At 32.9% G+C, this 18,743-nt stretch overlaps 1 protein-coding gene across 8 annotated transcripts in view; it reads left to right on the plus strand.

Moving 5' to 3' along the window:
- Positions 1-18,743, plus strand: part of KIAA0825 (KIAA0825 ortholog) — a 234,162-nt gene that overhangs the window by 99,730 nt on the left and 115,689 nt on the right. For 5 of the 8 annotated variants that reach the window (XM_072921924.1, XM_072921922.1, XM_012577417.5 and 2 more), the window contains 5 exons: positions 1,481-1,620; positions 9,461-9,649; positions 11,154-11,387; positions 12,651-13,059; positions 16,313-16,469. In XM_072921924.1, the coding sequence (XP_072778025.1) occupies positions 1,481-1,620; positions 9,461-9,649; positions 11,154-11,387; positions 12,651-13,059; positions 16,313-16,469 (1,129 nt within the window). The remainder of the gene's footprint in view (positions 1-1,480; positions 1,621-9,460; positions 9,650-11,153; positions 11,388-12,650; positions 13,060-16,312; positions 16,470-18,743) is intronic. The other 3 variants (XM_072921925.1, XM_072921928.1, XM_072921927.1) reach the window with 3 other exon arrangements.

Here is an 18,743-nt window from a genome sequence, read left to right on the forward strand (position 1 = left end):
CTTTTTCTGGTAATGGAAACACAGATATATGAGGGACTACACTAGAGGAGTGTATCAGCTGACATTTTCTTTTCCGGGACTTGTAGGTTTGTGTTGAGTATATTGTATAAATAGCAGCTTTGATTCAACAGTGAAATACATGTGCAGTTAATCCATTTTTTTCATGTGTGCATTCAAGCATATTTGGGAGGTGGCACACTTTGTTAAGTCAGAGCTTGCGAAAGCATGCAACTTAATGGAGAGGTACCCCTCTGTTAGAACTACTACATGAGCCCATTTTAGTTCGGTCCCAAAAGTTATGTGTAAATGGCACATAAATTGTTTGAGCAGAGGCATATAAATACTTCCCTAGTCTGACAGAAAGATGTCAGATTGAAAACCTCCCTATGAAGAAGGTTTTAACTGATGCTGAAGTTGTTTTTTGCATACTAGCAGGTAATAATATATCTGCCCAGTCAATGCATATGAAGTCCTTAAAATCAGGCATGTAAAATGTATATGTGCATAAAAGTTTATGAGGTGTATAAAGTTTCAATGTTATCAACTGTTGTATAAACTTGTAGCCAAAAAAATAATACAGCGGCTAAACATCAGTTGAAATTTCATTTTAAAAGAATCTTCAAACTGATAAAAACTTACACATTAAAGAAAAAAAAATTGAAAATCCAATTTTGAAATTTTTTTTTAAAAATGCTTCAAGAAAATGCTAAATACCATAGGTGATAAACATTTGGCAGGACAGATTTGTTTGTTTGTTTTTCATTTAACTCTAATGTGAGTTCAGTGATTGGTGTTGGGTCACTGGCTGTGTTTGGAGTAAGCCCTGGAATAATATTTGGAAATCTCAATTTTTGCAGAACATGGAAATCACAAACAGAAAATAAACTGCAATCTTTTTAAAAGCTAATGGATTTGTACTGTGCTTTTTCACTTCTCCCTGCTGGTGAAGCACCAAACCAACTAATCTAATATTTCTTGTGGATTTTTCAGGACGCATAATAATTGCTCAACTTAAACTGGAATTTTGCACCCCCTCTGAGCATTTTCACTGCCTTTTACTTAAGCGCTTTATACACTTCATCAAGGACAGACACTTCAGATCTCTTACTCAACAATTACTGCAATAAGATACTAAAAAATTATACCCTTGCATTTATTCAACTGCAGGGGGAAAAAACCCTCCTTTTTGCATTGTAGAACAAAATATATACTGTTCCATGAAAGAGATAAACTCAGTTGTTTTCTATCAGATTTAACTGTGGCAGACTAACAAATGTCAATTTGCTTTTAACTAGTTGAAATTAAGTGCAATTCTTTCTCTGAGCTGCCTTAAAGTAAGGAAGCATGTAAGCATTTTCAGAGTAATCTGGGAAGAGTTCGTACTTAAGGGATTTAGTGTTACATCTGCAATTTAAGGATATTAATTTCATAGATAAATTAACTATATTATTCTTTCTGTCTTTGTCTTATATTTTGAAAGGACTCCATCAGCCAGAGAAATGGCAGCCCAAGGTCTTCTGAAGCTGCTTTTATCCCAGCCATACTGTAATTTGAACTTGCTTTTGGAAACATTGCTACACCATGATTGTCTCTTAGTGAAAATTTTGCTAAGAAGCTCAAGTAAGTATTGATCTTGTCAATCCATATAAGAATATCAGTAAGAAATACAAATTAATTTTTAACTACTTAAATGCTGAAGGAAGGCTGACAACCATTTTGAGGGCTAAGTACCCATTTACTTACCAGTAAGACATGTATTGAAGGAGTAAAAAGATAGAAAAATCATCACTTTTTAAGTGAGAATTTACGCTCAACCAGTGTATTAATAATTTCAAAGCAAACTGCAATTAGATAAAATAGGCTGCTATCATTAATGCAAAAGAGTCAAAATGTATTTGAAATTTATGGAGTTTTGACACAGAAACTCCTGTACACAGATTTTTAAAAGTGTGGATCTTTTAGTAGTCTAAAAGAACACTCTCAAAATTATATTTGAACAGTGGAAAGCTTCTTAGATATTTTGTTGATATTATTATATGCTTGTCGCTGTAGGCATTCTAGAATTACATATATATGCTTCTGCTTGTTAAGTCATTAATGCTATTTTGAAAGTAGAATAAATAAAAGAATTTGAATTCTGATGGTATTGAGTTTGAAGCGACAAACTTTATCACATCTTTCCATTAGTAGTTTGCAGATCAAATGATTGTATTGTTGAATAGCTAATGGTAGAATCACCTGTTTGACTTAATTTTGCAGGAATATAGGAGTCTTGGTTTCTTTATTTTTTTGGCAAACAAATTCTTCCTGTTTATCAAAAAAATTATTACGTCCACATAATATTTAATATATTTATATTTTATTTTTATGTTTTTATCTGTCTGTCTATCTATCTGTCTATCTATCCATCTATCTATCTATCTATAACATGATTCAGTTCTGTCATTTTGAAATGGTCTAATATTTGTCAGGAGTACAACATCTTCTATTGCTGTCACGCATCTTATTGGGACCTGCAGTGCATACACTTGCCTACTCAAACACATGTCATCTTTTACAAAGGCTGACAAATGTTTGATCAAGGTCACAGCCTTACCCTGGTGTAATCCAGTATTGAGTTTTACTATCTGTTTAAATTATTACCAGTAATAAGTGACAGAATGTATTAGTCTATTGACTGACCAACCTCTTAAGCTTTAGGGAAATCTATGTGACTTTGAATGACAAAATGTGTTATTTACACTGGCTTTATTCATGTAACTTCAATATTGGAATGAATGAACTTCCAGTTTAGATAAGGTCAATATCTGTAATGATCCATATAATCTAAATTAATTTCAATGGGGTTAATTGTCTAATGACAAAAATATGTATTCTTTATTCCCTCTCCTGTACAGCTAAGTATATCATAGTTTTTGAGCAATTTGCCCTGGTATTCAATTACATAAGAATTTTTTAAGAAGGAGGAGCTTTTTCACATATTTTGCATTCAGTCTTTTCCTTTTAAAAACAGGCCAGAAGGCAAAAAATCTTAGGTATTGATGAATTTTCCTGTATTGTTTTAACGCTTTGGGAGGCTCAAAGTAGACATCATTCAAACACATTACATTTCATTGTAGTCCCATTGTTCTCATGGTTGTATTCAGAAGGAATGTAATTCCCCATCATAGCAAGGAGTACTGCTGGGAATGCCAAAGATTTTTTAGTAGAAAGAGTATTTGTAGAGAGGCTATGTATGCATGATTCATGTTGCTAAATGCTATAAGAAGGATATTATATTTGTTGAAGCTATTAAAACTCCATGTATATAATTATATACTAACTGGACAGGAAAATGATATATATAATATAATATAATATAATATAATATAATATAATATAATATAATATAATATAATATAATATAATATAATATAATATAATATAATATAATATAATATAATATAATATAATATAATATAATATAATATAATATAATATAATATAATATAATATAATATAATATAATATAATATAATATAATATAATATAATATAATATAATAATATACTATCTGGACAGGAAAAAAGTGCAGTTTTGTCATTTTTTGTGCATTATGATGTAAGAAATATATATAAAAATTTAAATATGGAAATACGATCTTTATATTTATATTGTGTCAAAAAATACTAAAGGTAATGAATCACAATTCCCAGAACTGAAGCATTTATTGTGCACATGACTACAGTATAGAGGCAATTTTGAAAGAAAATAATTGAAAATTTTGATTTGTGTATTTGACCTCTGTAACAAGCTATGAGTCTAAATAACCAAGGTGTTTTAAATTACAATGTCATATAATCCTAGAGTTTTTTCTATAGGTCCAACATCCAGCAACTTTGTTCAAGACGTTCTTGAGTATGTAAAGGCTCTAAGGTCTGTGTTGTGACTTTTCAGAGAGAAATAGTGAAGGTTGCTGCTACTGTGTTAATCTTCTGTCAAAATAAATTATTTTGCAATTTACTTGGCACATTGTTTTAACCAATACTGCCTTATCATTCATGGATGTGAAATAGAAGTGGATTATTTTGATAAGCAACACATAATAGAGGAAAAAAGGAAGTGGTGCCTGTATAAAATAAGTAGCTGAATCCAGCAGATGCTGACATGAAAATGTGAAGGATGTAAGTGAATTCTGAGCATTTCTGCTAGATTTGTACTAAATACACATCATGCCAGTGGAACAGTCTGTGACTTCTATTTTGATAATCATTATTTCCAGGAATCAGGAGTTTTTCTTTGCACAATAAAGCAAACAGCAATAGGTTTATTGGATTGCACTGGCCCAACACAGTATTAATATTTGTCAGGGGATCCCATCAGACAGTAGACACCTGGCCACTTATGAATAGCAGAATTAGTGACAGTGGTCACTAAGAAATTGTCACTGGTAAATTGTCAACAAGGCACATTCTAGACTTTCAGTCAGTCCTTGGGTCTCATACATTTGTTTAAGAAGAGATAGTAGTATCAACTTGATGATGAACAACAGAAAATGCACTATGTTGCTTTTTAATCTTCAAAAGAATCTTATTCATTACCATAAAAACTTGAGATTTCAGTTGTTAAAGAAATTTAATTTTTCTTTCTGCAAACAAATTTAAAGTGAATATTGGCATGCAGAGATAAACTGTAAGAAATCTGCTTTCACAGCAAGACCAGGCTGTTGGCAGTTTCACCTAATGTTTTTGGCTTGCACAATACATATTTGAAATACTACTAGGAGATAGTATTGTTTAGTCTGTACATATCATCTTAGGTTATGTTCTTGGCCCCACTAAAATTTTGAAATACGACTTTATAGTAACATTTACAAATATTCTGTATTAAATCTAAGGCTGCAAATCTGAAATTGGACCCAAATAAATGTGGTTTTCTTCAAAAAGAGGTCAATTAGCTTGCACACATAAGAAGGCTGGGGGCGGGAAAACTACCACCAAGAAAATATAATTGTATGGTGCACCATTAGACAACTTTCTAGACACTAATAGATATGAAGAGTTTTCTAGGACTGTTTTTTTGTTACCCATTTTCTGGGAAGAGAACTTGGAAATGTTATAGTAGAACTGGAATTTTTTCCCCCCACTCCAATTCTTTGCTCTCTTTGAAACAGTTCTCTGGTTGCCACAATGTATAATGTGTCATTTTAAGGTTACTTTTAAATATTAATTAATTTTTAATCCAGCTTAATTAATTACATTTTAGACACATAAGAGTAAATAGCACTTGTCTTTTGTGGTTTACCCTAAAAGTACAGTGAAAAGTGGTAACTTCACCAATTGACCCCATTTAGGAGACTGAACTATTAGTGGCAGTAATGAGTTATTACAGAAGGAAATGAACATACCTTACATGGATTACCAACTCCATCAAAACTCTGCCATTGTTAAAAGCTGTAGCTATTTTACACTTTTATTTCAAGTTCTTGAGGGTCATTCCTTTTTCTTGTACTTTCATTGTACTGTCTTGGACTTCATTATACTTTCTTCTAATGACTCCTTGGATTTAATAATCCTGTCATGGTCTATCACATAAGTGCAAAAACTAGCAACCATTCTAGTCCCATGGCTCAACCATACACCATTTTGGGAAAAGTAGTCTTGCAGGTGTTGGTCACAAAACTTAGAGTAATTTGTATCTTTGTGCAGAAATGGATCTGTCCTCCCAGTATTTGTGGATCATCCAATATAAGGCTCGTGGGTACCTCTGAAAGTTTTCTTAGCCTCTTTATGATAGCAGTCTGTGTCATGGTAGCCTAATGGTTGATTAGAAGATTACTTTAAAAGAGGCACCTCCTGAAAAGGTCCATTTGATCAGTAATCTTATTGGATTCTGTACCTGCATAACCAGTGAAGGATGTACTGAAGTGAAACACTTCTAGCTGGAAGATAAGTAAAAAATGGACCTTAATACAGATATCCTATTCCATTTGGTGATTTTCCAGTGATAAGCTAGAGAAAACATGAAGCTTCCAGAAACCTAAATAGGATTTTCTATTTGGACTGTAGGGGACCCCTACTGTGAATACCTTAACTTTTCTTTACAGAGTGTGAAGATAGTGTCTAATACATGGATAGACTTGGTGTCTGTGATATATAGTCATATGGATAGCTTTTCAAAGACTTAGTAAGTTCTGATAGGAACTTCTTGCTACAGTAGAGGTCTAGTCTGTGTAAGTTTTAAGAAGGTAAGTGTCCCAATACATGTAGGAACACAAATGAGCTAATGTGGCTATAGGACTACATTCAGTATTGCCTCATAAAATTTTGGCAGTCAGAATGTCACACTTGCTGCATGGTATCCCATAAAATCATTACTGGAGGTATTCTGACAGTAATTGGTTTCTTCTATTGGTCTTAAGGTAGATTCTACGGAAGTTGCTAACTCAGAAATGCATTAATGGAAGCTTCTTCTCATGGAGTTGCAAATAAATTGTTGAAGGAGAAAAAATTCTAAATTGAGTTGAATGAAATTAAAATGCTGTGGCACTGATGACATATAATGTATATCTACAGAAGTAGTTTGCTGATACAGTAATAATTTATGGGCAGATGCTATAAGCATTGTTAAAGCTTTTTTGCCATGTTGAGCTTTATACTTGTCATAAATTTAGGATTTATTTGCTTCACAGGGAGCAGCTAATATAGGGCTTATTATTATTTGGAATGTATTAAATTGGTAGGTTTACAGGTAGGTTTAAGAGCTAGGTTTTATTCAGGATAGGAGTAATATGATCCTGAGATCATATTACTGATTTTGGCTGGTTAGAACACAGTGCTGTTAGCAACAAGGTTGTGGGTTCAATCCCCATATTGGCCATTTGGACTTGATGACCCTTGTGGGTCCCTTCCAACTCAAGAGTATTCCGTGACTCCTCCCTGAATCTATAATGTAAAATTTCTCCTTGGAATTTAAAACTAAAATAATACACTTTCTGCCAAAATGAAGCCATGTTCAAAGTTACAATAGATTATAGCTGTTATTGGAGATGAGCAACTGTAATAGAAAGGTAAAATGATCTCCCAGGTCAGATACAGTGAAAGAACAGAAAAAAAAGTCAGTGACAGAAGCAGCACTGAGGATGTAGTGTACTGCAGACTATCTGCTGAAGTATTTGACTCTATAAACAAATAAAGCATATCCTTTTTGCAGTCTTTATATCCTCATAAGTTGATGTGGTTTAAATAAGCCTTTAATTCAGTAAGGAAAGCAAAAGTTTCATGCTTCTTGCTAATTAGAGAACAGTATTAGAAATAATTTGTTCCATCTTCAATTCATCTTCCTGAGTGAAACAGCATATATGACTTTGAGTTTTGACTGCCTCTTTTGGTCAAAAAAGACAGCATAACTGTTTGTATCTTGGCTGTCATGTATGGATTGACTGGGGAGGGTGAGGTCTAGAGTCAGTAACAGGATTTTCTGAATTCAACAAGATTCATTTTATGACTAGCCTAGTCAGACGACTGCTAGATGAGTGATAATGTTGGCAAATTACTGGGTGGTACTTCTATCAGTAAGAAAGAAATGTGGGTAATTGCACTTGCAAATCTGCCTTTCTGAAGTTATGCTTTTCAAATACGTGGTAGTATCCCAAGAGATTGTGCATTATTTTTTCATAGGAAGAACGATTCATTGTGAATGTTTAGGGCATAGCTGTTATTCAATAGATACATAATGTTCTTATAGAGATATTCATTAAAAAGGGCGGTATTATAATATGTTTTGGTATCTTTTTGGTATCTATGCATATAGAACATCATGCTATATGGAAATAACAAAGAGCTAATTTTTTTATTTTAGCAGGTATCTAGGTAAATACATAACCACATTTATGTATGAATGGTAAGTCTTGCTAAAATAATATAGAGGCATCTCCTTTGAGCTACCTATGGGAGCTTTAGGTTCCCTTCACAAATTAGCTTTTGCTATACAAATGCGGTCAGTGACAAAAATAGAAATGTATAGAGGGAAGCATCACAGGGCAGTATGTATCATATCTATCATATAAATTCTGTACTATGTAATAATTAACAAGAAGGCTGCATTGGAGTTCAAACTGAGATGACTATTTAATGTTATGACAGGTGAGCTAATAAATATAAAAGAAAAAATCTAAGGCAAGAAAAAGCTGTGAGTGAATAAGTGGAATCCATTTGATTCTTCACTTAGAAGCATCTGGAATTGAAAACAATATATGTCAGCTCATTCAACTCATAAGAAAAATAAAGCCGATTTAAAAACTGTCTTATTGCTGATCTGTCTGCTGCCTTGGGGAAAAAAAATCCACATATTATTGGTTATGAAATCAGTGATCATGTTTTTCAGCTTTCTGCATCCTCTGTTTCTGCTAAGGTTGCATGCTACCTAGATTGAATGATTTACAGTAATGGATTAATTAGGTTGTAGGAATTCAGAAGAGAGTAAAATGAGATTTTTTGTAGTTCTCAAGTCATTCAAAGATGGGTTGAAAGCAATGATTTTCCATTATGGTAGATTTTGAAGACTGCCATCTTTATCCTCCACAGGTTGCTAAAGGGAAAGACAACGAAACTAGCAGAAAGCAATGACAATTTATAGTATAATTTTATCTAAATACTTTTTACAGAAACCACTGTTTTTGCAAACTAGAAATTTAAATTAAGAGTATTTAACAGGTTATGGCTCTGGTTCTCACAGTTAGAAGCGTATTTCACAAACAGGTGGGAAGCTCAGGTCTTCAACTTTAGCACAAGTCAAAGTAATTGAATTGCATTGATTCCTGGAGTTTTAAACACATCCTTATGTGTTATATGTGGGACATTGTGTTACAATGATTGTCAGAAATATTTGTAAATATTTGTAAGAAGTTCTCTTTTAACTCTACAATAATAACTACTTGTCTTTAAAATCTATAGCTTAGCAGGGCTGAGATTTTTTTTTATATAGAACTGTTTTATTCTGAATTTCATCTTACACTGAAAAACAAAGCCAGTACACTTTGGTGAATATGGAGCTGCTAATTTTCTTAGTTTTTTTATATCTAAATATGATTTTATTGTTTCATATGACTATTATATAAGGAAGAGGAGTTAAGCAGTATTAGATTTTTGACTGTGATTCTGTAGTTTAGATATTAATCTACTGATTAATCTTCAGTAAATAATAAATTTGCAATTACAATCTATTTCAATTTAATTTTTAATTAAGTAGGCATATTCTATAGTTTGAAAACATGCTTAAGTCTCTTTTTTTATTGGCTACATATAATTCAGGAAGACAGTCAACTGTCATTAGGCAGAAAAAGATCAGATATCAGTATCTGTGTTATTGTTTGAAATATTATTTAGATACACTTAGAAGTTTGTTTTGAATACTACTATCCATTACTGAGACCTTAAATTACTTGGAAATTATTGAAATCATGTTTTTGTTTATTTTGAAGGTAATCAAGCATTAAATTGTGATGAACAAGGTTCTCTCTTGGGACAGGAAAATAACAAAAACCCTACTCTGATTGAAACAATCTTCACAGTATTGTCTTACTGCACTTTATCGCCGAAATCTCTTGGCATTGCTTTTGAGTCCTACATGGAAAGGGAGCTGCTGTGGAACTGCTTATACAACATGACAGGTTTTTATTCATGTATTAATTTATTATTAAGCATTTCAAATCTGATGTTAAATGTTGCTCATTTTCAGACATGTAGTATTATTTTTACCATAATAAATCAGGTGAAAGTACGCTAGCTTACTTCAAAATTATAGTGTTTTTGAAGGGTTTTGTGCAGTCAGGCCATGGTAGGAATGGTTAAAATTTTGAAGAATGCAGAAGTTCCAGAGTTGTGTTGTTGACCAGGAGTCCAATGACCAATTGTTTGTCTTACCAGCAGACTGGCTGCAGAATGTTTTTGTAAGTCTTTAGCAGTAGAGATTCTTCATCTCTATGCATTAAACAGCTCCAGATTTTTTCCACAGTTTAAAAGTACGGAAGCATGGAATAAGTGAGGAAAAAGAGAAGGAAAGACTTCTTCTCATACTGAGGGAGAAGTAATCTGATAAGCATTTAGTCTCTACTGTCAACAGGCACTCAGCCTCTTAATTTTCTATTGAGGGAGAGAGCTGGCCTCACTATTAGAACAACTAATTATATCCTCAAGGCAAAACAATATTCAACCAAAAAGAGAGGTGAGGTTTAGAAGGGTGATATTGTACATTATGGATTAAAAGCTCAAAAGAAGTGGATTAAAATGGGAAAAGGCAGGAGGGGAAATAGAATTATGAGCATCACAAAATAGAAAAACAATGATAAAAGTTCTCAGATACTTCTCAGAGAAAAGTGGGATTGCAAAAAGTAGAAGTTTAACACGTAAGAGGAAGAAAAACAGAGAAGTGATGTATGGAAGCTTCCAGAAAGACCATTATTAGATCAGCAAAAAGTAGAGGGAGGCAAAAGTATGAGCAAAGGATCTAAATATCCAACATGTCAAAACATCGCTCTGAAATGCTCGGCAAGAATCTGCTTGACAATTACAGCTCCATGACAATGGAGAAACTGCCGTTTGCTGTGGTATTAAGAATGTGGAGAAGATTGATACTTCTTGTAATGTCAATAACTGTATTTAGGATGGTGTGTTTTGAACATGCAATCTCTGATGACATGCTGTGTTTCTGTTGATGACCGTTATTTGTATGTATTTTTGTTTCCGAAATACCTTTCTTTTCCTTTACTGTCTTTGGTATAGCAGTTTGGGTATCTAATAAATGCAACTTCATTAATAATTTCAAGACAAGAAAGTAGAAAAAAAAGGTTTGCCTCATTGGTGCCTAAAAAGTATTTAAATGTTTTCTATATAAAAAGGAAGACATTGATCACCATAAATAGAATTTTTATAAATATGTCCGTGGAGAAATGAGAATGAATGGAATAAATTTATTATTTTTGTTAGAACTGTATTAAGATGGCACCAGGATGCCATATGTTTTGCATTATACTCTTTCTTAATTTGTAACAGACAAATAGGTCTAACTTATTATGACATAATGTTAATTTTTTTTCATAAGAATTCTGAAGACACTTTCTGAAACAGATTTACAACAACACTTTACTGAATAGTTAATATTTCTTCCTTCTGAAGTTTCCAGTTGTGGAGAGTCAGAGCCAGAAGTTATCAGATGCTTGAAGTTGACTTTGATTAATTCAGTGAAGGGTATAGTGAAACAGATAATTTCTTTGATGCATTCATGGGAGGCGACAGAAAACTATGGAACATACCAACACAAGCAAATAGTTCCTGAAGGTTTACTTAAAACTGTTCCAAAGGAATGGAATTACACTCCTCGGGAAATGAAGAGAAAAGAATCTGGGAAATGTAGGTGAAATTTATACATAATATTTATATATATTACAATACATCCTGAAAGCTTCTCATAATAACTTTTAAATCCTTTGCTCCATTACTCCTAAACTGGGCAAATTTTGTAAGTGTTGTAGCTTTACAATGAACAAACTATTTCCAAACTTCCTGTGGTGGTTGGGGTGTTTTCAATACTTTCCATTAAATTTCAGTTATTCTTTCCTGAGGCTTACACACATACATATACAAACAAGGTTTTTAAAATAATCAGTATTGTAATATTGAAAATAGTAGTACTGGAGATGTTTCCAGCATCTGGCAGTAGTCAGATGGGATTCAAAGCAAAGTGAAGAATAATGCCTATACTTTGGTCTCAATGGCTGTAAGCAGCTTTCCTTTTCATTATCATCTTTTTATTCAGGACTGTTATTCACCCCAAACTTACAACACAGCAATTTATGCTTGAATAAAGAAAAGCACTAAAACTTGTGTATCGCTATTTTAGGCTAATTGCTATGTGTAAACTGATAGGCAAACTGACTCCAGGCTTTAAAACAATTTAAATTTGTATGTGTGATATCTAGAACAGATATGGTTTCTTCTTTTAATAAAAGAAAAACATTTGGAATGCAGGTCCAATGACAAAGTGTTCTTGAATTTTTTGGAGATTGGTTCTTTTTCAAATCTTGACACATTTTGCTGTATTTTTAATTTTATATATGTCTTGGGTTTTGAGCAGCACAATTTCTCTGTAGTTGCCTTTATAGCTACTTTTATTATCTAAGGTCTTTAAAATGCGGTGTTTTCTAGTGTAGATGCTTATATGAAAGATGATAACCTGAAGTTTTGTCATTTTGATCATAGAATGGGATAAGAAACTAGAGATTATAAATGTATGTAATATTCTGATACACTTAGCACAATGCTTCAGCTGTGAAATTGAAAAATTACTACAATTTTGAAGACAATTTTCTACCATTCAGACTACCTGAGTACTGTCTTTCTCATGAATCCTGTAATATTGTGTACAGCAGGACTAATTGTAAAGAGAGTCACTGTCTAAACTTTGAATTTTCTGGTTTTAATTCATGCAATTGTTTTAATTCATGGGATTTATGTGCAGAAAGCATAACACAAGTGGAACTACAGTGTTGAGTACTTAAGCTTTTTACCCATTTTCAGCACAAAAGAAAGTTTGAAATTATTATACAACATTCAGAAGCAGTTAGAGCTATACTATTAATGTTAATCATATAATCTTTTCTTTCTATTTTTAAGGCTTCACAAGGCTTGCAGCTCAAGCGGTATCTATTGTAATCAGCAAGTTACCTACAGTGATTGCATGTTTGCCTCCCCCAATTAAATACTTCTTTTTTCTGGCTGAGAGAAAAATGTCAAGAAACTTTGCTGAATTGAAGAAAGCTGGTCTGCTTGTCTGGAACTTGATTGTAATTATATGTCGGATATTTGAGGATGGAAATACTGCAGAATTTTTAACAGGTGCAACACTTGACAGATGGAGCAAAGAAAAACTCAGTTTAGTTCGTGTGTGCTTAGAAAGTATTATGGGAAAACAGAAAAGTGGTCCTAAGCAAGTGACCCAGAAGATCATACAAAGCATTGAGCAGCAAAGACCAAACTGGATTGAAAGCCAGTTGCTGAAGGCAAGAAAATTGAGCATTGACTGGTAAGAACATAATATTTTTAAAATGCTATTACTTGCTCTTTATTTTACTGGATTATTGACGTGTTTATGGCTACTGCTCAGTTTTAAGGAAAAGAGATGAGCAGTGATCTTATGTAGAGCAGATTAGTCCTTACTGTTGATATACCATGGTTTTTTAAATTTAATTGGCGAAACACTAAAATGTGGTTGTTTCATCAGAACAGTGTGTTCATAGTACTACAAGATTTCATGTTATCTTGATGAGCCAAAATATGGACAAGTCCATTGTTATATCTTTCAAAATGTGAACAGGTACTAAATATATTCATAATTTAATTTTACTGTGGTGATTAAATTAAGACAAGCTGTGAGAAGCTTTCTGTGTTCATCTGTAAATATAAAGTAAGCATACTTTATTCTAAAACATATCAAACCCTTAGGCAAATAGGGTATATCAAAACAGGACAAGAATAATATCCTGCTGTGCCTTTCTGAGAAAATACCAATTTTTCCTTCAGATTTGACATTAAGATCTTTACAGTGATTTTTCAAGGAGTTGTGTACTTGTCAGTGTGTTCGTAGTCCAGTCTGTTTTAATGTTACAGTCATGTATCATTCTGTAAAAATACCATTCATCAACTTTTCAATATTAGATTGATTGGAATAACATGATTTACTGGATTAAATTGTAACTGCTGAAAGTAAGATTGCTATTTTTTTCAATGATTATTCTTGAAGGTTGCAGTTATTGCTGTCATGTCAGGATTTGTCCCTGTAAACAAAGGATACAGTGATTGTAGGTTGGAATCAATGATACCACTGAAGAGGTTTTCATACAGTGCTTTAAGGGATAGTTTCTTGTTTCTATGAGTAGTCAGTTAATGTGGGTAGCAGTAAGCAGTAATAATGTCACACACTCATTGACACTGACCTTTGTTATTTTTGCATTTCCATTTAATTCTAATTTATAAGATCTAATCAAATGATTAAAAGATTGAAGCCTGATGCCAGTGACTGATGGCATTATAGAATAAATAAGCATAATAATAATTTTTAAATTGATGCTTAACACAATGGTCACATAATATAATTTCTAATGTCACTGAGAGAATAGATGCTTCTTAAAAATACAAATATAGGAAGAGAATATTGTGGATAACATAAGCAATCTTTCAAGAGGAGATTTATGATTTTCATGAATGAAATTACTATATTGTAATTATATACTATGTACTATATTGACGCTATGTAACCATTCAATAATCAAATTATTTTCTGATTTAGCTGGATGCATGTGCATATATGTATACATATTTATAAATATTTATAGACTTCTAATAGATACATGAAAGAAAAAAACCCTATGAATTTCAAAAATTTATTTATTCAAAAATTTATTTACACATCCATAAAAACATTTTTGGAGTGTAGTGGTTTTTGAAAGTAAAATTCTTGCTTGATTTTTTGTTATGTTGTTATTATCAGGATTGCTATTTATATAAAAAGTCTAAATAATATATATTAACTTAATTTTAAAGAATATTTCAAAAATTATAGCCTTCATTGAAAGGCTCAGAAAACAGCAAAGGATCTTTGCGTGTCTTGTGTACTGCCTGGAAGTATTACTATTCATTAAAATAACCTTTACTGTATAGTAGTACGAGAGCTGTAAACAATCACGATAGATTCTAAAAAACACACATCCTGGGAAGAAAAGAAATGTCTGTCTTTGCAAAGTAATTTGTCGAATTGAAGATTATTGTTTTTCATCATGGTGACCCTGACCTTGCTGGCTGGGTGCATATACAGATTAAGATGAATGCAGTTATTCCTTGGCTGAGGTCTGCCTCTCTCAGGGCACATTCTTGCTAATGACATGATTGATAGGCAGTCCCAAATCCAGAAAGGAAGTCATTAATCATAGTGCTGCCTGAATCCAATCATCTGCTTCACCTGCGCAGTAACGGGCAGTAAAGAATACAATTTGGGTTCTGGCACTGATACATTCCTTTGTCAGAGGCCCTTAGCTTTTTCAATGTTAGTTGCTAAGAATTTTGACAAGAAATTCAGGTTACATCTGTATGTGGCATCAAATATCAGCCTTAAGTGTGCTTTAATTTAAAGATCAATTTCTTTGAAGCTTTTCTGTAAAGTACGCCGTAATAACATACTATCACTTACTTACATTCGGCAAAGAACAAAATTATAGTATATATTTTGAAACTATTTGCTCTGTAGGACATTCTGAAACTACATGTGGAAGCAATATCAGCTTTAATGTCTGGCAGCTGTGCAGCATTTCAGAGAGCCTGTAGGTCAAACAGCAACTTTCAGTAGGACTAACTGTGTAACCATGGCACACTTCCAACAGCAAGCTGCAACCACAGTGGTTTTGTTTTCAGGTTTTTGGGATTTTTTTTTTTAGTGTTTTGGTTTTTGTTTTACTTCTGAACAAATACAATAATGATTATTTAATTAATTGAGAATGTTTCTTTGGTTTATTTTAAATTAATCCTACAGTATCTGTAGAAAGGACAATATATTCTTGTTGATCTTTTGAGTTCTTGACACATACATGTCAAATACCTGTTCTGTATTTGAGGAAAATGTTAGTATTTCTTCTTTCTTAGACTTCATTGGTAGCAATACTAAGATAGTAACTTGTGGCTATATGCAGAGTCCGATAATGATCAGAGGTTTGAATGCACAATTGTGGAGGCATTTGGGAATGTCACTTTCAGATTTTCGTTGGTAGAAGTTTCACACAAATACAAAAAAAAAAAAACCCCGAGGAACAGTGTAGGGCAAAAAATGCAACAAGTGGCAAACAGGTACCTCTTAAATGGCTAACAACTTACCAGTGGGAAGAAAACTACTTCAATTTAAAACTTCTAACCTATACTTAGAATAATGGCTACCTTTCTGATCTGTTAATTAGGCTTAATATGTGCTGTGACAAGCAAAGAAAAATGCACAAGAGATCGAATATAAATGCCATTTCTAGTACCAAAGATACTTCTCTAGGGGAAACGAAAATATTTGCTACTTCTGTATCCTTAAAGAGTGTTTTAGGTGTTCATCTTTCCAATTAAGGTGATTAAAATTAGTATAATACTGTTATTTAAGATGTAGTATGTGAGATATATATGTAAAACAACATATGTCTAAGTCAAGTACTTCCAGGATTTTTTGAACATGTAGTTCTAGCTGAGTTCATATAAATAGTTTGATCTTTATTAATTTAACTTAAGACTGTATCTTTTTTATCTTCTAGTGCCTCAGTCACAGTTAAAGGTGCAACATTAGAGGAAGGAGGTATTGCACTTGGATTCACTGAGCATAATATAAACATGATGGTCCTGGATATCTGCCACAAACCAGGTGGTAGTGAGTACCTGAGGCAAATTTATCACATCATCCGACTCAATGAGGTAGGGAAATGGCCAATTAGGTGTGTACTGGCCTGGGGCAACATCTGCTGGCAGCTAAGGGTTTGTCAAGGAGATGATAATAGTTCTTAAAATCAATACAGAATCCTATATTGTATTTTGATAGAATCCATTCAGTTGAGGCTTTTGTGCATTTCTACAGAAAAGATTATGTTCTAGGAAACACTGTAGATTTTATTTAGGTACTTACACAGTAGTGTGGTTCATAAGTTTCATGTTGTAGACCATAGATTCTTTTTAGGAGTCTGAGCACAGTTAAAAAAAAAAAAAAATCAAGGAAGTATGTTGAAGAATTGACTGTTACAAAGGTAAAATTACACTTGGTTAATTAACTATCTTGATTTACGCAAACAAGCAACGCCTGTGGCTGTACTGAGGAGCTAAATGAAATCTTACTCAATTTAGACAATTCTGTTCAGCCAAAGTGCTTTTAAAATTACAAGATACAAATTCAGATTTATTTGCTGCATATGGAGTTTTGGCAATGTAAAAGAATAATTGTATTATTTCTAAGGCTGTTCTAAATTGCCTCAAGTTACCAAAAGCATTCTGATTTTATTCACTGAAATACACATATGTTTGTTTAAATTGTACAGTAGCACAACTTAATTTAGAAAGTTCTGGGTTTAGCTTTAATTACTAAATTTCTTGAATGCATAAGTAGGTGCTGTTAAGACCCTTGCAAGTGTACAGAAGTGTTTATAATAAAATACAAAATAATGCAAATATAGGCAGAGACCAGAAATATTCTTCTGAAAAACCTGGTAGCAGAAAACCCTGACTTGGAGAGCTATGCCTGTAGGAAGGCCATAGAGAGCACCTTAGTACTCACACTGTGCTTCTGAAAATAGGATCCAACTGTTTAGTTCCTAAGTATAGGCTTAAAAACAACCTGTATGAATATGCCTTTGGAAGCATCAGAAGCAATGAAAGCATATATATAGAGATGGCAACCTTACATTAGTACAGTACAGAATCTTTTCAAATTTCAATTTCCTGAACAATTAACTGGTTTAGGAAGTAAAGTGAAAATTATTACTGCAATAAACAAAACTTCTTCACCTGGAGAACATTCAAGATTACTCTTATGTATAAAGGAGTGTGGAAAAGACCTCCGAAAATAGCATGTAGACCAGTGCTTGGACAGTTATCTAGGGGACAGCATATGCAGGCTCAAATCTTTATACTTCCTGGTTTATACCAGGGAATTCAATCTGCATCTCCCATATCTGAGCTAATTCCCCAAACCTCCATACCATTAGCTATCAGCATGGAAGTCCTTATTTTTCCCCTGTTGGAATTGTTTTGCCAAGTAGAAATAGTGGTAAAAATGCATTCTGTAACTTTTAGGGTCAAAAATAGAATCATACTGTAGCTGAAGGAATAAAATGCACATGCTGGGTTTTGGAGACCCTGATCTAGGATCCAACTCCTGTGAGTATTTGGTTATTTATACAAAGTGGAGCAGCTCCAATAGGAGGTATGAGGCTAAGAGAATTAGGGGAAAAAGGGACTTCAGCCTGACTTTCCACATCCCAGGTGTCTCTTCTTGAATTTCTGCATCTAGTAAGACCCTTTTATAAAAATAGAACATTTCTCAGTGGAAAAAACTATATTGTTTTAAAAAAGAAGAAGAAGAAGAGAAATCCTGGTCAGCTTGAGTTACAGAAGGTTTTAACTATATTTGCAATTGCCTTTGAAACCACTACAAAACATTTTAATGCTTAGCATGGTATTATGATTGTGCACTTTTCAGTGTTATTTTTCAAAATCTACATTATACTTTATGTGCCTGCTTATCAAGAAATAGATTTGATTGTCTATTCAAAGATCCATTATTTTATTTAAAGACTCTTTGGAATGTCAAGGAATTGTGTTGTTAAAATAAGTTTAGAGATCTTTATGCTACACTGCTTAGTAATTATGTGTAAAAACAAAACTATGAGACAGAAAATTGTTGTTCTTAGTAATATTCCTTAGAAAAGCAGGTGAAAAGGGATATGGATTATTGGAAGCTGCGTTCAAAAATAGAGATATGATTTTATAAAAATTTTAAACAGTTTCTATAGTACTTAAAACAGCTTACAGCCCTTCGTGTGTTTGCCAAAAATAATAGCTATTTTTAAAATATTTTTTTAGTAATGACAACCAAAGAGGTAATTCTTCCGAGCTGTCAGGCTCACTAATATTCTGTATACTTGGTTTGATGCCCTGTACTGAGGGTATAGTTCACATGTTTACTGATGTGATTTCATA

This window comes from Taeniopygia guttata, chromosome Z, assembly GCF_048771995.1.
Source record: "Taeniopygia guttata chromosome Z, bTaeGut7.mat, whole genome shotgun sequence".
Taxonomy (NCBI): domain Eukaryota; kingdom Metazoa; phylum Chordata; class Aves; order Passeriformes; family Estrildidae; genus Taeniopygia; species Taeniopygia guttata.